The 21157-nt window shown below is 36.0% G+C and overlaps 1 protein-coding gene across 6 annotated transcripts in view; it reads right to left on the bottom strand.

The window, feature by feature from the left end:
* Positions 1-21157, bottom strand: part of PDE1A (phosphodiesterase 1A) — a 320097-nt gene that overhangs the window by 31201 nt on the left and 267739 nt on the right. For all 6 annotated transcript variants that reach the window (XM_055308586.1, XM_055308585.1, XM_055308587.1 and 3 more), the window contains 4 exons: positions 18195-18320; positions 14847-14948; positions 14619-14739; positions 543-624 (listed from right to left, as the gene is read on the bottom strand). In XM_055308586.1, coding sequence (XP_055164561.1) covers positions 543-624; positions 14619-14739; positions 14847-14948; positions 18195-18320 — 431 coding nt within the window. The remainder of the gene's footprint in view (positions 1-542; positions 625-14618; positions 14740-14846; positions 14949-18194; positions 18321-21157) is intronic.

Raw genomic sequence — 21157 nt, 5'->3', positions numbered from 1 at the left:
AGGGCAGGTGGCAATCCTCATGTTTATTCATCTTAGAGTTCAACGAGGACGCTGCCTCAGGGAATAACCAGTACAAACATCTGGACCACGCAGCATAGCCACAATGTGTTTAATAATGGGCTGAACTTGTTGGCTCATCTACCTAGAAGAGTTTTGTTTCTGGAGGAATATAAGCTGCTGTATTAAATACACAATGCAAGCTCAGTGACAACAAAACAGACATATTAATGTTTTCATGGATGGTCCTACACACGAAGGATGGGATTACAGATTAGTCATGGGCAACAAAGTACAGAAAAGGCTCTTACATGAGAAAAAGCCCATTATTTATTCAAGGGTTACAGAGCAAGTAACGCATTTACTAATACTGCTCGATTGAATGTGTTTTGTGAGAATGTTTTGAAATTCTTATCATTAAATTTATCGTGCGTATGAAGGGAGGTTTTCATGGGTGTTGCCCTCATGACCAACACAGTTGGTTTATCCACCTGAAAACCGGCGAGCACATCCCACCCTCCACAACCACCATTCTCGAGTAGTACCTATTTGTGACTGGGCCACCATCGTTGACTTCCGATCACAAAGTGGAGAAAATGGAAGTCCTAATTCGGCTTCTTTATCTCCCTGTGGAAAGGAAAGCTTATTAGTACGGACTTGGGTTGGAGACGCTTGGATAACGAGCAGTCCAGATACAAAGTCTAAGAAAAAAAAAAAGTCACATCTTTATCTCCTTAATGGGCACTGTGCCATTATTTATTTAATTTTTACAAAACCAAAGGTACAGTCCAAGCTGGTGTGATTTTACTTAGTCTCCTTTTGAGGATGTGTTTGTTGTTGAAGAAAAAAAATTTTTTTCAGCACCTGGAGACTGCTTTGGGATGACAACCTCTTTCCTGTGAAGAGATAAACCCCTTAAAGAGACAAACCTTGGGCAGCCCCTGTGGCCCAGCGGTTTAGCGCCGCCTTCAGCCCGGGGTGTGATTCTGGAGAGCTGGGGTCGAGTCCCATGTCAGGCTCCCTACATGGAGCCTGCTTCTCCCTCTGCCTGTCTCTCTGCATCTCTCTCTCTCTCTCTCTCTCTCTCTCTCTCTCTCTTTCTCTGTCATGAATAAATAAATAAAATCTTTAAAAAAAGAGAGACAAACCTTTGCTCTTTGGAATTTTCTGCAGCTGCCATAAAATAGTCATCTCACTGTGTCATTTGGCATTTAATTAACAATCAAGCTCGTGGATTTTTATGCTCTTTTTATCCCCCCCCCATGCCAAGTACATCACAGATCTTCAGTATCAAAACTTCATGATTGTACTGCTTTTAAAAATTAAAAGCACATAAACATTTTGAAACATGTTTCCACTTATTAACCATTTCACCTGAATCTTCCACAGCAAATCATGTGGAGTATCAACATTCTTACATTCTGTGTGCATGATTTTGTTTTAACATACTCTCAGAAAACTGAAACATCAATGGTTTTTATTATTTGGTCTTATCTATAGTAGGTTAATTGAGCCCGTATGTTAAAGAATTCCATTTATCTTTGGGTGCAACATCACAAGACTAATCCGGTTTCATCTCCTAAAATAAAGGTGGCTGCTCTGGGCAAAACTTTATCTTCACAAGGTTTAATAAAATATCAAACATAGGTTCTTTCCTTTCCATTCAAGGGCATGACCTTACAAAAGAAAGAGAAGCTACTTCACTTCTCTTTCCTTCAAATTTCTGGCTAATTGAAAGAATGCCTCGGGCTCTATTTTCTCCCAAGGTATTGGTTGTATATCTTCATGGAGCACACCGGCCTTATGCAAAGCCACAATTTGGGACACATGGTCAGGTTCTGAAATCGGAAAACAAAAGGAAGAGCCTCTCACTTTTGCTTTGTTGTGGAGCATATCATGCAACAATGTAGGACCTGTCTGAGGACTTTGGCATTTCCACTCACTCTGCTTCCTTGAATACCTTTTGGTCGTGATCTTTACAACATCATGTCAATATGTTTTATTGGCTTTACAATCTTTCATTGATGATGTTTTCTGGCACACTCCCTCTAAGCCTTCCTTATAAGCCTGATTACCAGGAGCAGAAAGTTTAAGATCAAAATTGTTTGGGGGGCCATCTAGATATGGTCACTGGACAAGTAGGCAAAGTAGTTGCAAACAGGTATATTTTACTATGTCATGACTTAAAGAAAATAGTGAGTAGAATTTCCATGAGCTCTTCCAGCAGCCGTGCTCTTTCCTTGGAGGATAACAACACCCACTACATTGGGAATTAATATTTACATCCAGCTTAAGGGACAGAGGAAAGGGATTTATTAGCCTTGGAGTTACAATCCCCGCTGTTCAGCTGGATCTCTCTTATTTCAGACCTAGCGCAACCTTTGCTGAAATGAACTCCCCTCATATGTTACATCACTTTGTAATTACGGGTAACTCATATTGGGAATAAAGATCCAATGGTATCTCCTTGTGGGATTATCCTGAGGTTATCTAAGAGAGTTTATGTGAAGCCTACATTGCCAAATACTTGGTAAACGCTCACTGAATGTTAGCTAATAAAGCCGTATTTCTATAGGTGAAGAAGATTAAGAGTGCATTTACATGGAGTAGTGTGCAGAAGTGCTGAATCACTACATTGGGCCCTAGAAGCTAACAGAACATTGTATGTTAACTATACTGGAGTTAAAATTTAAAAAAAAAAAAAGAACCCTACTTCACAATAACAAAAATACAAAGCTGTGAGGTATTGATGATGTCTAATGCATATCTTGGATGGTGCAGGAAAAAGGACAGATACTTAATTGAGCATGTGATGGAGTGGCATTGCCCCCACCCCTAACTATCCCCACCCCCCATTTTCTAGCGGGGAATTGACATGAGAGGAATTACATGTTGAAGGATTGATTTGTCAGCAGTGTGGTGGATGACTTGAAGTGAATTAAAGATGACCCTTGGGCTTTCCCCCCTGAATAAGTAGGAGTCTTTCGTGCCACTGATAGAAATAAGACAATCTGAATGAGAATTTGAGATTAACAAAACCAGGAGTTGGTTCTTTGAAAGAATTAATAAGATAGATAAACCATTAGCCAGCCTTATTAAAAATAAGAGAGAAAAGACTCAAATTAATAAAATCATGAATGAGAAAGGAGAGATCACACCCACACCCAGGAAATACAAACGATTTTAAAAACTTATTATGAGCAACTATACACCAATAAATTAGGCAATCTAGAAGAAATGGACGCATTTCTGGAAAACCACAAACTATCAAAACTGGAACAAGAAGAAATAGAAAACCTGAACAGGCCGATAACCAGGGAGGAAATTGAAGCAGTCATCAAAAACCTCCCAAGATACGAAAGTTCAGGGCCAGATGGCTTCCCTGGGGAATTCTATCAAACGTTTAAAGAAGAAATCATACCTATTCTACTAAAGCTGTTTGGAAAGATAGAAAGAGGTGGAGTACTTCCAAACTTGTTCTATGAGGCCAGCATCACCTTAATTCCAAAACCAGACAAAGATCCCACCAAAAAGGAGAATTATAGACCAATATCCCTGATGAACATGGATGCAAAAATTCTCAACAAGATACTAGCCAATAGGATCCAACAGTACATTAAGAATATTATTCACCATGACCAAGTGGGATTTATCCCCGGAAAGCAAGGCTGGTTCAACACTCGTAAAGCAATCAATGTGATTGATCATATCAGCAAGAGAAAAAACAAGGACCATATGATCCACTCAATAGATGCAGAGAAAGCATTTGACAAAATACAGCATCCATTCCTGATCAAAACTCTTGAGAGTGTAGGGATAGAGGGAACATTCCTTAGCATCTTAAAAGCCATCTATGAAAAGCCCACAGCAAATATCATTCTCAATAGAGAAACACTGGGAGACTTTCCCCTAAGATCAGGAAGGAGACAGGGATGTCCACTCTCACCACTGCCTTTCAACACAGTACTAGAAGTCCTAGCCTCAGCAATCAGGCAACAAAAAGAAATAAAAGGCATTCAAATTGGCAAAGAAGAAGTCAAAATCTCCCTCTTTGCAGATGACATGATACTGTAACACAGAAAACCCAAAAGACTCCAACCCAAGATTGCTAGAACTCATACAACAATTTGGCAGTGTGGCAGGATACAAAATCAATGCCCAGAAATCAGTGGCATTTCTATACACTAACAATGAGACTGAAGAAAGAGAAATTAAGGAGTCAATTGCACCCAAAAGTATAAGATACCTAGGAATAAACCTAACCAAAGAAGTAAAGGATCTATACCCTAAAAACTACAGAACACTTCTGAAAGAAATTGAGGAAGACACAAAGAGATGGAAAATTATTTCATGCTCATGGATTGGCAGAATTAATATTGTGAAAATGTCCATGCTACCCAGGGCAATGTACACATTCAATGCAATCCCTATCAAAATACCACGGACTTACTTCAGAGAGTTGGAACAAATCATCTTAAGATTTTTGTGGAATCAGAAAAGACCCAGAATAGCCAGGGGAATATTAAAAAAGAAAACCATAGCTGGGGGCATCACAATGCCATTTCAGGTTGTACTACAAAGCTGTGGTCATCAAGACAGTGTGGTACTGGCACAAAAACAGACACATAGATCAGTGGAACAGAATAGAGAATTCACAAGTGGACCCTCAACTTTAAGGTCAACTAATATTCGACAAAGCAGGAAAGACTATCCACTGGAAAAAAGACAGTCTCTTCAATAAATGGTGCTGGGAAAATTGGACATCCACATGAAGAAGAATGAAACTGGACCATTCTCTTACACCAGACACAAAGATAAACTCAAAATGGATGAAAGTTCTAAATGTGAGACAAGATTCCATCAGAATCCTAGAGAAGAACACAGGCAACACCCTTTTTGAACTTGGCCACAGTAACTTCTTGCAAGATACATCCACTAAGGCAAGAGAAACAAAAGCAAAAATGAATTATTGGAACTTCATCAAGATAAGAAGCTTCTGCACAGCAAAAGAAACAGTCAACAAAACTAAAAGACAACCTACAGAATGGGAGAAGATATTTGCAAATGACATATCAGATAAAGGACTAGTATCCAAGATCTATAAAGAACTTATTAAACTCAACAGCAAAGAAACAAACAATCCAATCATGAAATGGGCAAAAGACATGAACAGAAATCTCACAGGGGAAGACATAGACATGGCCAACAAGCATATGAGGAAATGCTCTGCATCACTGGCCATCAGGGAAATACAAATCAAAACCACAGTGAGATACCACCTCACACCAGTGAGAATGGGGAAAATTAACAAGGCAGGAAAGCACAAATGTTGGAGAGGATGCGGAGAAAAGGGAACACTCTTACACTGTTGGTGGGAATGTGAACTGGTGCAGCCACTCTGGAAAACTGTGTGGAGGTTCCTCAAAGAGTTAAAAATAGACCTCCCCTATGACCCAGCAATTGCACTGCTGGGGATTTACCCCAAAGATACAGATGCAGTGAAACGCCGGGACAACTGCACCCCGATGTTTATAGCAGCAATGTCCACAATAGCCAAACTGTGGAAGGAGCCTCGGTGTCCATCGAAAGATGAATGGATGAAGAAGATGTGGTCTATGTATACACTGGGATATTCCTCAGCCTTAGAAACGACAAATACCCACTATTTGCTTCGACGTGGAGGGACCTTGAGGGTACTATGCTGAGTGAAATAAGTCAATTGAAAAAGGACAAACACTATATGGTCTCATTCATTTGGGGAATATAAAAATTAGTGAAAGGGAATAAAGGGAAAGGAGAGAAAATGAGTGAAAATATCAGTGAGGGTGACAAAACATGAGAGACTCCCAACTCTGAGAAATGAACAAGGAGTAGTGGAAGGGGCAGTGGGTGGGGGTTGGGATGACTGGGTGATGGACACTAAGGGGGGCACTTGGCGGGATGAGCACTGGGTATTATGCTATATGTTGGCAAATTGAACTCCAATAAAAAATTAAAAATTAAAATTAAAAAAATGATAATTTGAAGACTATTATGGATTTAAGATATTGAGAATAAAGTGCAAGAATTATCACTGCTTATGCTAAAATAATAAGAATATTGCTATTGTTAAAATAGGAATAAAGCTCCTCATATACATCATGGGAAATGTGATATTGGAGATACTTATCTGATCTAGGCAGATACAGCTGATTGGTTATATTGATGTAGGTAGGGGCTGTTTTCTGGTATTTTAGAAGCTATATTTTTATACTATATAACAGACTTCCTTTGTTTGACCTAAAAATGATAATTTGGGCCTGAAGAAGGCATTGGGATGACTGACCTTCCATGACCTAAATTTTATACAATGCTAGATAGTAACATTTTCATATAGGACTCAGGCATTTGACAGATACATGTAGGGTCCACCTTCCTATATTTGGAATTAGAAATTTTAAATTCTATTTGCTTCTTGTATCCGACAATGGAATTGGGATATTAAATTTCCACTGCTAAAGCACACTGAATGTTAAGCACATTAATTATTTAATTTATTTATAAATATTTAAAGTGTTATTCTTCAGGGTGAATTAAGGCCATGAATGCAAGATTAGTAGAGGGCCCTATAGCCAGACTGAGGACTTCATAAACCCAATTGGACAAAGCGGGTGTTACTAAAGGAGAGAGAAAACTATGTAAAGAGAAAGTTGGATTTCCTGAGTATAAATTTGACAAATTTTATAATTTTCCTTACTGTGTCCTGGCATAGGGAACATTCACTTTCCATCAAGATGAAATCAAGGGTCAAGGCAATAGACATTGTATAAGTCAACTAGTTTTTCTTGGAGGATATATTTTCATTAGAGGGTGCCACCTTCTGGAGGCCAAAAATGTACTTTCAAAAATTAGTAAAATACCGAATATACATATATATTCTAGTGCATTGACTTGTACAGTGGTTGGAGCAAAAATATAGCGTCCTAAGGCTATCAAACTCAATTCATTAGCCAACACAACTCAATTCTGATCCTAGATCTCTGCATCTGTTCTTGGGAATGAGCCTGCAGGTAGGGAAGGGGAGAAGGTTACCCCTGCCACATGGAAACACAAGGTAGTCTGCTGTGCTTAGGCTCATGTCTGTCTTGGGAATTCCCCTGGAGGTCGTTGAGGTTCCTTCTCTGAAAGGCCACAATAGAGACCAGAAGTTATTTTTATGTTTTACTAACAGTGTGAAATGCTCCAATTGATGTCAACAGGGTGTCCAATCTAGTGACTTACTGGCATATTGTTTTTTCATTTTTGCATTTTATCTGAAGCCAAAGCAATTTCTATAGCTTTCAAGAATTGGAGAGGATAGAAAAGGGCAAAGTATAGAAATCCTGAGGAACCTTTGGCATTGAAACCCAAGTTCTAATCATAGAAGCCACACCAACAACAAACATACAGGAAGCTCCTGACCACAGACCTGGGGGCCACTACAAGGTGAAGGGTGAGTTTGAGGGGCCACTAGTTCTGCAGGGGAATTTAACTGAGGAGAAGGGAAAGAAGCAATAGTTTAGCCTTCTTGGGACAACTCAAAGGATTTAGGTCACCTGAGTATCCCTTTTCTTCCTTCCTTCTAAAAATGGCCCTTCTAAATTCTAGAAAGCCCCCAAAACTGTCTAAAAGCTTAATGATTATTAGAGCTAACATATTCATTTTCAGCAAAATTTGTGATATGCTATAGTGTTTTTGTGAGTTATATTTCATAGAACATTAGTACCCCCTGTACAATACTTACATGCCTCTTAAAACTATGAACTTTGATTCTTAAATGTTATTATCCTGACTCATAGCTACGGTTCTTTATATTGAGGATTTTTTTTTTTTGGTTGTGTCTCAATTTTTGATGCCAGGTCCTTGGCTGAGAATGTACCAACTAAATACATTTTTATTACTATGGGAAATGCAATCTATTTTGAAATAACGTACTTCATACTGCTTCTAGCAATGTTGAACACAAAGGGGCCTGATGGCATGCAATTTAGGATAAAGTAATTATTTGGCTCTTCCCTCCCCCCAAAGATTGCATTCCCAATAATTTGTTCTTCCTTATTTGACAAGGTAATTCTTATTGGTAAGTGTAGATTTTACCTAAATGTCATTTTATGTCACAAAACAGCTAGACAAAAAAGGGGAAAATTCACTTACTTATAGGGCTTATGCAGTAGGAAGCATGAACAAGTTTTAATGACAGGAAGTATTTCTTTTAACTTTATTATTTTATCTTTTATTATTTTCAGAAACTTATTATCCTGCCAACCTAAAATATGTCTGTTCAAGGAGAGAAAAAAAAAAGCAAAACCCTGTGTTCCTGTACTCATGCATTCTTCTGCTGGTCCCTCTATCTCTGATCTGTCCTATCAGTCATATTTGAAATGAGGAGAGCATTTTCTGAATCCACACATTACAGCCAGAGGGCAGAGACAACTGTGTTGACCTGCACAAACACTTGAGGAGAGGCCATGAACTCTACTGATGAATGTCACAATTGTGCTGTGAAACCTGCTTTGGAGATGAGGACATGCTTTACCATCAGCTGCTTACTAGAGACAGAAATAAGAGTTTCTCAAGGCTGCAAATTCTGGATACTATTCTGATCTCTTCAGGCTACAGGTTCTCATGGCTTTAGAAAGTACACTTAACTTAAAGAGACTCATAAACTTGTTTTGCTTGTAAACATGTTTGTTGGTAGAACAAACTTACTTGTTTTGACCTTCACCTGTTTTGCTCTATATTTTTCTGAAGGGGATTTGAAAGTCACTTACGTTTACAAGTCCAGAGACTGAGAAATACAATATTCCATTTTTAAAAACTCAAGGCCTAAATCAACTTATTATGATCTGAAAGGAATTTCATAAATGAAGAGAAGAAGGAATGAGACAATTTGATTTTATAATATTCCATATAAACACATATGTTTTCGTCTCCTTCGAGCCCTAAGTACCTTATATGTTAAGGTTGAAGCAAAGGTGGTCAATTTCTGAACATTTTGGGATGATACAAATGCCTATTATTGCCCATCAACAATCCTGTCAAAAAACAAAACAAAAACCTGACACTTTCTTTCTCTAACACAATCTGAAAATGAAATTACAAAAACATTCCAAACATCATGATGCTACTACACCTATTTCAAGACTTGACCTTTTGTGTTGTGTGCATTTTAACCTCTATGTAGATATTTAGATATCTGAGTCACTGTTCACCAGGCATTGAGAATGACAGAGTTGCTAAGTAGCCATATGGAAGAGTTTTTCTCCATCCTGGATTTCAGGTGACTAAAATCACTGCATGCTGGAAGCAGCTTCATTATTACTATCAGTCACCTTTCTAGATATTCAAGAATATGATAGTGAACTTCAAAAACATCTGGACTCCATATCATTAAATTCATTACTCTCATGGTTCTATAAGGTATTCTTTGGTTTTAAATCAATAAAAACAGGGATAATAGAAGTCATGATACTCCTTGGGTATCTAACAGTAATTTTCAAGAGTCCAGAATATATTAGAACTTTTCCTAACACTGGTTTTTTGTTTTGTTTTGTTTTTAGATTTCAAGTCATCAATGAAGTAGCCTTATTCTGAGATGTTCTATTTTAAATCAAAGGAAAACTTAATGTACAAATCTTAAAAGCATAGATTATGAACACACTTGTGTAGTTAACACTCAACTAATACAAAAAACATTTCCATCACTTCCAATCCCTGAACGCTTTCCAATGACTCTCACCTCCTATAGGCACTCACTGTCCAGATTTCAATTACCATAGATTAATTTTGCCAGTTTTGAACTTCATATAAATGGAATCATGTAGAATGTATTTTTTTGAGATTTATCCTTGTTTGTATTACTAGTCCATTTTTTATTGTTGCATGGTATTCCATTGTATGACTATACTATGATTTATTTATTCGTTTCTATTTTTGATGCAAATTTGGACTGTGTCTAGTGTTGGGCTATCGTAAGTAATATGGTTATGACTACTCCACATTGGTGGGCACAAGCACCAATTTTTCTCTTACACACTTATGGGTGGACACACTGGGTCATAGAGGATATTTAGTTTCACTTTAGTGAATACTAGCCAGTAGTTTTCAGGTGGGTTGCAATGATTTATACTTCCACCAACAATTGCCTGATATTTCCAGTTGCTCTGCATTGTCAATAACACTTAATATTTTCTGTCCTTTTAATTTTGGCTATAGGATGAGGATGAAGAGGTATCTGATTGTGATTTTAATGTATAATTCTTTGATAAGCAATGGTAATGGGCATACTACCCATTTCTGTATTTTCTTTTATGAGGTGTCTGATCAAATTAGACTGATTTTTAAAATTACTGATTTGTAGGAGTTCTTTATGCAATCTGTGAGCAAGTCCTTGGACAGATATTTGTAGTACAAATATTTTCTCTTACTCTATGTTTTGCCTTAATGGTATTTTTGGAAGAAAAGAAGATTTAAATTTTGCTCTTGTCCACTTTACCATTTTTTTTTTCTTTTTTGGTCAGTGCTTTATGTGTCTTCTCTAAAAAATGTATGGCTACTCTCACAATGAGAGAGATTTTCTCCTAAGTTTTCCTCCAGAAACTTTATAGTTTTAGGTTTTGTATTAAGGCTGGAGTCAATCTTTTTTTTTTCTTCCAAAGATTTTATTTATTTATTCATGAGAGACACACAGAGAGAGGCAGAGACATAGGTAGAAGAAGAAGTAGGCTCCCTACAGTGAGTCTGATGTGGGACTCGATCCCAGAACTCTGAGACCATGATCTGAGCCAAAGGCAGATAGATAGATGCTCAACCACTGAGTCATCCCAGTGCCCCAAGGATGGGGCCAATCTTGAATTGCTATTTATATATGATACAGGTAAGGGACAAGATTCCTTTTCTCCCATATATTTAGTATTCCATTAGTATTCACAGACTTTCCTTTCTCCACTTAACTGTTTCATTCCCTTTGTAGAAAATCAAATGACCATACAAGTACGGGATCACTATTCTTTTTTTTTTTTTTTTTTTTGCGACATCTATCACCCATTGATCAACAGAGTTGGGATCACTATTCTATTTTATTGATCTGTTTGCTACTCTCCATGTTAATAATACACTGCTTTGATGACTCTAGCTTTCTACTAAGTCATGTAATACAAGGGTAAATTCTCCAACTTTCTCCTCTTTTTCAAAAGTGTCTTGGTTATTTTTAGGTTCTTAATTTCTGTGTCAATTTAGGATTAGCTTTTCTTTCAACTGCTACAAAGAAGTCAATTACAACTTTTGATAAGGATTATGCTAAGTATATTAATCAATTTTGGAAGAACTGACATCTTAATATGTTAATCCATTAACATGGTATACCTTTCAATCTGCATAGATAGGTTTTTAAAAATCTTCTCTCAACAATATCCTATGGTTTTTCAGTATTTAGGTTTTACATGCATTTAATTAAATATATTCCCAAATATTTTTATTATTATGCTATTATAAGTCATACTGTCTTTAAATTTTCAAGTTGTTTATTGCCAGCATACAGACTACAGTTGATCCTACAACTCTATTAAATTTATCAGTTCTGGTCACTATTTATAGATTCCTTAAAATTTTCTATGTAAGGGATCCCTGGGTGGCTCAGCAGTTTAGTGTCTGCCTTTGACCCCAGGTGTGATCCTGAAGTCCCGGGATCGAGTCCCAAGTCGGGCTCCGTGCATGGAGCCTGCTTCTCTCTCTGCCTCTCTCTCTCTCCCTCCCTTTCTCCCTCCCTCCCTCTCTCTCTCTATCATGAATAAATAAATAAAATCTCTAAGAAAAAAAATTTCTATGTAGATGCTCACGTTTCTGCAAATAAAGTCACTTCTTTTGATTTCTATCCAATCTACTTTATTTTCTTCTATTTATTGTAATGGCTAGAGCTTCAAATGCCATTTTGAAAGGAAGTGGTAAAAGCAGATATCTTGAACTTAGCATGAAAGTGTTCAATATTTCACCAGGAAGTATTATGTAAGCTATAGACACTTTTTACCATGTTTAGAGAGTTCCCTTATTTCTAGTTTGCAGAAAGTTTTTGTAACTAATGTCTTTTGAATTTTGTCAAAGGTCTTTTCTGCATCTATTGAGATGATTGTAGGATTTTTTTCTCTTAGTACAGTAAATTACTTTGAATGATTTGTAATATTAAAACAACCCAGGTCACAATTTGTATACTCTTTTACTCTATTGCTGGATTGGATTTGCTAATATTTAAAGGAATATTTCACCTAGGTTTGGGACATAGATGGATGATTAATTTTCTTTACTTGCAAAATCTTTGTCAAGTTTTGTCAGGATTATACTGATAATTTTCCCTCTCACTCTGTGTTATGAAATAATTTGTGTAAAACTGGCATTATTTCTTTTTGAAAAGCTTGAAGAACTCACCATCTCTCAACTGAATTGAGAACTGAAATGAGAATTAAGAACTGCCTGAATCTTTCTTCATGGAAAGAGTTTAAATTACAAATTCAATGTTTATAAATAGATATATGAATATACAAATAACAACTTCTTATTGTGTTTGTTTTAGTAATTTATATCTTTCAAAGAATTTGACAATTTCTTCTAAGTTGTCAAATGCATTGGCATAAATTGTGCATAATGTTCCTTATCCTTTTGCTATATGTAGGGTCCATAATGATAACTTCTCTTTTACTTATAGTTTATGGTTTTTTTCTCTTTTTAAACTTGCTAATAATTTTATTATGCTTTTCAGAGAACCAACTGCTTTCTCTGTTAATTTTTGCTATTGTTTGTCTTTGTTCTATTTCATTGATTTCCACTTTTATATTTGTTACTTCCTTCCCTCAATTTATTTTGGTTTAATTTTCCTAACTTCTCCTAGCTTATTTAGGTGGACGAGCAGGCAATTGATACATACTTTTTTCTTTTCTAATATGGTATTTAAAGCTATAAAATTTCCTCTAAGCATTGCCTTAGCTGTATCTGACAAAATTTCACAGGTTGTGTTTTCATGATCATTTAAAATATTTAAATTTTTTTCTTAACCTGAACAAAGTCATTCTGTCTTTTCATATTTCTATTTTTCTTCTCTCTCATATGATAAAATTGTTCTTAAAGATCTCTAAGTTCTCATTAGATTTACACTTTTCTACTTAAGTATTTGGTTGAGTACATAAAATTATAATTTTTATTTGACCATAGTATACAGTTGGCCTATAGAGCTGGATAGGTTTTAACATTTGTGGTGTGTTTTTTTTAACCACAAAATGTATTAAAATATTTAAAAACTGTTTTTAGTATTTAAATACTTAAATTTGGAAGATGCTACCCAGTAGTTTTCTCTAGGACTATGCAAGGCTATTTTAAAGTGAAACCATGTTATCATAGCCATTGACAATTACATTACAAATATAGTAATATATTCAGTCTTCATGTCTTAAGAATAGATATAATATCAACTGGCCATTCCTTATTATATTATTTATAATTAAACTATAACCATAAGTATAGGGCTTTCTGGAGTTGAGTCACTGTAACAAATTATCAAACCTGAGGAAGGTCATGGGAAACCTTGAATTTATAACCAGTGGTCAGAAGGGCTGGTGTCCTAGGGCCCCTCTTGAGGTTGGCATCTTGAAGTGAAGCCACTCTTAGGGAAAACTGAGCCTTTAACTTTGGGAACTGATACTAATTCTGGGTAATTCACATCATAATTGTATTGTGGTACGTCAGGTGGGAGTGGAAACAGAACAGGGATACTATTTTTAAAAAGTACACTTGTGGTAGAGACCGCTAGCCATTCCCCATGTCGAAGCTTGCTTTTTCATATAATAATTTAGTTTTTACTCAGGCATGTATCCATCTAACAAAAAACTACATTTCTCAGCCTCCCTTGCAACTATGCATATATAACTAAATTTTAACAAACAAGGTGTATACAGCAGTGCTATATATCCTCTCCTTTCCCATTTTATGATGAAAGGTATCTGCTGGGTGCCTGGGTGGCTCAGTGGTTGAGTGAGTGTCTGCCTTTGGTTCTGGTTGTGATCTCAGGGTCCCTGGATGGAGTCCCACATACAGCTCCCTGGATGGAGCCTGCTTCTCCCTCTGCCTGTGTCTCTGCCTCTCTCTCTGTGTCTCTCATGAATGGATAAGTAAAATCTTTTAAATAACTTTAAAAAAGAAAAAAAAAGATATTTGCTATCTCTAGCACTTTACCTCTTAACAGTAGACAATGATGCGATTTTTTTCTTTCTTTCCTTCCTTCCTTCCTTCCTTCCTTCCTTCCTTCCTTCCTTCCTTCCTTCCTTCCTCCCTCCCTCCCTCCCTTCCGTCCTTCCTTCCTTCCTTCCTTCCTTCCTTCCTTCCTTCCTTCCGTGGCATCTGAGATCCAAGACTTGACTCTCTTCAAAACATATATTATGCCACACAGGATTATGAAATACATTTATCTGAAAGATTAATAAATTCTGCTTAAAGTCTAAAGAATGTGTTGTGGCCAGTTGATAAGAGTAAGTCACCAGTCCTGGATTCTGTATAGAAAGTATGCCAATATGAATAGTCACTATTTCCAAAAACATTTGCACATATTGTGAAAGAGGCACCTGTAGGAAAAACTCCTCCATCAGGGCCATGGTCCACCGGTAGTGCAGCTGCCAGGATTTGGCCGGGTGGCTGATGTCTGCTGCATGAAGAATCAGGGACATAGTTTTGGCTTTGTCAATCCTGTCAAACCAAGGACATGTTCAAATGATCAGAACAAAGTAACCAATTACAGTCTTTTCTGAGTCTAAGCCCATGGAACTTTAACATGACAGAAGAAAATAACCTACCCTTCAGGCTGCTGCAAACTGTTTCTTATATTTTTAATTTGCTGGAAGTGACCTGACATGTCTGTAGATAAAACCATTTCAATCACTAGGTTCCGAAGATCCCTGTGGAGTCATCAAAAGAAGAAAGGTTCATTTGGCCCTTGATGATTCCCAAGTAAAACATTTCCTTAAATACTGCCAATTAAATTTTATTTTTCTTAATGGATATGAGCACAAAAGATGCTACTTTAAATGTAAAAGAGCTCACAAACGTTGACTTTATTTCACCCTTTAATTCTTATGGTTTTAGGAAGTTGCCAGGAGAGTGATCTGTGAATGATGCTGTTTAACATGTCCCCTTAAAGAACTGGATGCTTTCCCCACACACATTCACAACCCTCCCCTACCCATAATTCCCAAATACTGTTTTTCTATCTGAAGGGATAGAAAAAAATAATTTTTTAATTAAAAATAAATGCAGTATTTGCTATTATTAAAACCACCACTATTCATTCAGGATTTATCCAATCCAAGCAGTGTCCTACGTTCTTTAAATGATGAGGTATTATTATTATTGCTTTCCTTTAATATTTCCTTTAATATCCCCCTCTATAAGAGGGAATGAGTTTTGCCCAGTCACACAGGTAGATGGCAGAGATAAGATTCAACCCCAAGAGTTCACACTCCTTAAAGCTGACACTTGTACCACTTACATCATAAGACCCCCAGGGAAGCCAAGATGCTAAAGGGAGTGGGGATTCCCTATTTCAGCTTTTGGTACCCTGACTCTACAATCTATTGTAGACAGAGCTATTGGTACTATTGAAATTTTAATCAAATTTTAATCTTGAGCTATAAATACAGGGACCATATCACAAAACGTGTGCATGAGTAACTCATTCTCACACTATGTAGGAAATTAGTTAGCTCAGCAAAGGCTTGCATGTTCTACAATTCATTGCTTTCTCACTAGATAGATAAAAAGGTCACTTACACTGGAAATAATATTTTATTTTCATTCTGTGGCATGGCTAATAGAGTAAGCTAAATAAAAGGTATGTGGTCAAGTTGAATTATAATCTTGTGTCAAAGATATTTAACCTAAAGTTTGTATGATTGAATGATTTGTTTTTAAAACAATCACATATTAGAGGTGCTTGCTGAAAATTATGAGTGCTCAATTCAACTGAATTTTTAGATGGGCATTGTGAGATATCAATGCTCTGGTTACTGTATATACTGGATAGCTTGCATACAGAATACTTTTACCCAAATATTAAAGGAAAGGAAACTAAAGATAGTTAATAAAATTATTCTTGATTACATTTTTTCTCTGGAATTTTGAAGAGACCCATATTACAATAGCAACTGAACCAAAATATTCATTCTAACTAAGGAAAAATGAGATGAAAGTTTTATGAAATCTATAAAATTGGTGCATTGTACTTTCCAAATAAGTGATGAGTAAATGCTAGATATTATCAATAATCAACTAATAATATATCATTAAACTAAGCAAAATAGTGCATAAGGGAAATGTTACTTATTTATGAGTCTTCCTTATCAAAATTTTTAATTGTTGCATTTATTGTTTAAGTTACATTGAGAAATAAATAGGTATGCAAACAGACAACCAAGAAGTCTTTAAAAAGCTATTCATATTTTAATTTATGGTAAAACGTTATCAAGTTGATACTAGCAAATGCATCTTTGGTAGCTTTTTAGAAACAATATTGGATCAATTAAATTCTATAATCTATATGGTAGCATAGTATTTGTTAAAAACAATTCTATAAAAACATACAATTAGGATGATTCTGAGAAGTTACTGTACAGAAATCTATAAAATATTACAGGAATAAATTATTAGAATAGTAAAGATATTAAAGAACAAAAAGGTAGTAGGAAAAAAATCACATTGAAATAGCAACAGAATCAACTTTGAGAGGAAAAGAGGTTAACTGAAAGGAATATCCATAAAAATTAGTAATATAAATGTTACCTCTGGGAATACTAATCACTGGTGAAAAATTAATACTCAAAATGTAAATAATCATCTTTTGAACCATAGGAAATGCTTCCAAACTTATCTCCCTACTCCTACCTTTGCCCTTCTATTCTCTATGTAGCCCAGTAGCCGTAGCTTTAAAATTCTTTTGCAATTAGATGCTCGCTTTCTTAGCTGGAAACCCAACTGGGATATCATTTCTTGCAGAATAAAATGAAAGGCCCAAACCAGCTTCCCAAAACTAAGTGCTTCCTTCCACTGACATTAGATCTGCTTCTACAGTTGCAACAGGGAGCCCATATTTTTTACACAGCTTCAAAAATGGCCTTGAAAAACCAGAAAGCTTGAGTACTGGGACAAGTAACCATCAGAAATTAGAGCTTGTTTTAAACCCTGAATTAACTATTTATTCTTTATTCCTTCATTTATTTTCAGGCAGTTCTTGATCCCAAGGCACATCTCTTCTTCTACCTCAATTTAAAGAAAAAAATGAAAGCCCCCTGATATTTAAGTAGGAAACTTTCTGGCTCATTACCTAACTTTTAACAAAATCTTTGTTAAAGATAGCAATATATATATTTTTTAAGTATAAGTAGGTCTCTGACTAGTAGGGATATGTAGATATATTTGCACTAAAAATTTCTATGTTTATCAGAAATCCATACTTAACTGGACATCCCTTATTTTTATTTGCTAAATCTGGCAGGCCAGATTTTTTTCATCAGATGAACCAGCGGATGACGACCAAAGGATCAAGAAGGAAGTTATGCTAAGTGGTAGGGGTACATCTTGTTATTTCCCTCTACATGACAATAAGTATCATCAATCCATGATTTTTTTTTTTTTTTTTTTTAGGCAGACAGATGCCTTGGAGAAACAAGTTAAGATTTCCCTCTGCTTCTGGGTCATTTTAGCATATTTGTAATTTTTTTCCTCCAACAGTGAATTTTTAAAATTTTTTTTAAAAAAGCTAAATTCCACATAGAGAAAAGTACTATATGAAGGAATCCATATTCACTAAGATTTTGAATTTTTTAGGCACATATTGGTACAATTAAGCAGAGCTCCATTCCCGAGAGCACATCATTATGTACCCTAAGTATTCATTGTGCGGTGTGCAGTCTTACGGACTGGCTATGATTTATACAGATGTGGAATTAGCCTGGGAAATAGCTCAACTCCAACCAGCCGAGCCTGGCTCCTGAACATCTTCTAGGTACTAATCCTCAGAATCATCCAGTCAAGGGGAATTTTTATAATGTGAGTAAGGGATTGACTTTCTTCTGTTTTCTTCACTTTAAATTACATAATTTAACTTTTACCCAAAATTGAATTTCCTCCAGGCTTCCTTTGAAACTCACCTCCAGTCATCTTTGGATAAATTTATCAAAACATTCATTTCTTCTTCTTGCATAAGTCGATAAGCTGCACTCACATGGTGATTCTCTAGGACAGAGCGATCATTATACAAAAGGGCAACATCTGACCTAAGAATTAAAAACACAATGTCCAGTAGATGATTTCTTTAGACTGCACGAGTATTTACTAAAAATACTCATGTCACAAGACATCTTATCAATAAGAATTTTATAGTTGAACACCTACATTTATGGAAGTACTTAGTGTCTTTTTTTTTAACCATATGATAACTTAAAAATAGACTTTTTTTTTTAGCACAGTTGTAGTTCACAGCAAAACTGACAGGAAAGTACAGAAATTTGCCATGTACCCCCTCACCCCAGACATGTAAAACTGCCCCCATCATTACTGACATCTCCCACTAGGGTGGTACTTAGTTATAATTTATAGGTGTACATTGAACATCATTATCACCCAAAGTCCATAGTTTCCATTAGGATTCACTCTTGGATACTCTATGCACATTCTTGAAATCGGGCAAATGTACAAATGACATTAGCACTGCCATTATGCACCCGCCATTATGCACCCGCCATTATGCACCCACCATTATGCAACCCGCCATTACGCACCCACCATTACGCACCCACCATTATGGCATTACACAGAATATTTTCACTGCCACATAAATCTTCTGTGCTGTCTGTTCATCCCTCCCATGCCTGTAACCCCTGGCAACCACTACTTTTTTGTCTCCATAGTTTCAGCTTTTGCAGAACATCATATATTTAAAATTATATAGTGTGTAACCCTTTCAGACTAACTTCTTACACTTACTAATATGCATGTAAGATTCCTCCATGTGTTTTTATGGCTCAATAGCTCAATTCTTTTGAACACTGAGTAATATTCTATTGTCTGTCTCTCTCACAATTTACCCTTTCACCTACTGAAGGACAACTCAGTTGCTTCTGTGTTTTGGCCATTATGAATAAAGCTGCTACAGATATCCATATTCAGGTTTTTGTGTGGACATAATTTTTCAGCTCCTTTAGATAAATACGAAGACGTTCAATTGCTGGATTGTATGGTAAGAGTATGTTTAGTTTTCCAAGAAACTGCCCAACTGTCTTTCTAAATGGCTATACCATTTTGCATCCCCATTACAATGCAGGAGAGTTTCAATGGCTACACATCCTCATCAACAATTGGTGTCTTAGCCATTCTAATAGATATGTAGTGGTATCTCATTTAGTGTGCATTTCCCTAAAGATATATAATGTGGAACATCATTTCATATGCTATATGAAATCTGTATATCTTCTGTGGTGAAGTGTCTGTTGAGGCACATTTTTAAGTGGGGTCACTTATTATTGTGGAGATTAAAGAGCTTTTTGTATATTTTGCGTAACAGTCCCTTATCAGATATATCTTCTGCAAATATTTTCTTCCATCTTGTGGATGGATTCATTGTTCTGATACTGTCTTTTGTAGAGCATAAATTTTTAATTTTAATGAAATCCAGCTTATCAATTATTTTTTGTGAATTTTTCCTTTAGTGTTGTATCTAAGAAGTCATTGCCACATTCAAGATCATCTAGGTTTTCTCTTAGGTTAACTTCTAGGAGTTTGATAGTTTCATATTTTATTTTATTTTGTTTAAGATTTTACTCATTTATTAATGAGAGACAGAGAGAGAGAGAGGCAGAGGGAGAAGCAGGCTCCATGCAGGAAGCCCAACGTGGGACTCGATCCCGGGTCTCCAGTACCAGGCCGAGGGCTGAAGGCAGCGCTAAACCGCTGAGCCACCCGGGCCACCACAGTTTTGCATTTTATATTTAGGTCTATCCATTTTGAGTTTTTGTGAGGAGAATAAGGTCTGTGTCTAGATTTATTTATTTTTTTGCATATTCAGTAGTTTCAAAACCACTTGTTGAAGAAACTAGATTATCTTTGGTCTATTGCATTGCTTTTGCACCTTTATCAAAGATCAGTTGAGTATATTTTTTATGTGTCTATTTCTGGGCTCTGTTCCATTGATCTATTTGCCTATTCTTTTACTAATACCACATTATCTTGACTACTGTAGCTTTATACTGAGTCTAGAAGTTAGTATCAATTCTCCAACTCTGTTCTTCTCTTTCTGTAATGTGTTGGCTGTTCTGGCTCTTTTGCCTTTCCATGTAAATTTTAAATTCACTTGTCAATATCCAAAAAATAATTTGTTGGGAGTTTGACTGGGGTGGCACTGAATCTGTAGATCAAGTTAAAAAGAACTGAGCATACTGACAATACTCAATCTCCCTACCATGAACATAGAATATCCCTCCATTGATTTAGTTCTTTGAATTCCATCATCAGATTTTTATAGTATTCCTGATAAACATCTCATACATGTTTTGTTAGATTTATACCTAAGCTTCTCAGTTTTTTTGATGCTAATGTAAATGACATTGTGATTTTAATTTCAAATTCTACTTGTCCCTTACTGGCATATACGAAAGTGACTAAATTTTGTGTGCTAACCTTATAGCCTGCAAACTTGCTATATAGTTGCTTATTAGTTCTAGAAGCTTTTTGTCAATTCTTTTGGATTTTTTATATAGACTATCAGATAACCTGTGAACAAAGACAGTTTTATGCTTTCTTTCCCAATCTCTACACCTTTTATTTCCTTTCCTTGTCTTATTGCACTAAGACTTTCACTATGATGTTAAAATAAAAACGTGGTGAGAGAGGACATCCTTGCCTTGTTCCTGATGTTAGTGGAAAAGCCTCAAGTTTCTCACTGTTCAGGGTGATGCTAGTTGTCAGTTTTTCAAAGATCTTTATCAAGTTGAGAAAGGTTTCCTTTATTCTTAGTTTGCTGAACATTTTTATCATGAACGGTGTTAAATTTTGTCAAATGTCTTTTCTGCATTTTTATATGATCATGTGTTTTTTGTCTTCTTTAGCATGTCAATAT

The sequence above is a fragment of the Nyctereutes procyonoides genome, unplaced genomic scaffold (genome assembly GCF_905146905.1).
Source record: "Nyctereutes procyonoides isolate TBG_1078 unplaced genomic scaffold, NYPRO_anot_genome, whole genome shotgun sequence".
Taxonomy (NCBI): Eukaryota; Metazoa; Chordata; class Mammalia; order Carnivora; family Canidae; genus Nyctereutes; species Nyctereutes procyonoides.
Note: the sequence above shows the minus strand (reverse complement) of the source record. Positions and strands in the feature narration are given on the sequence as shown.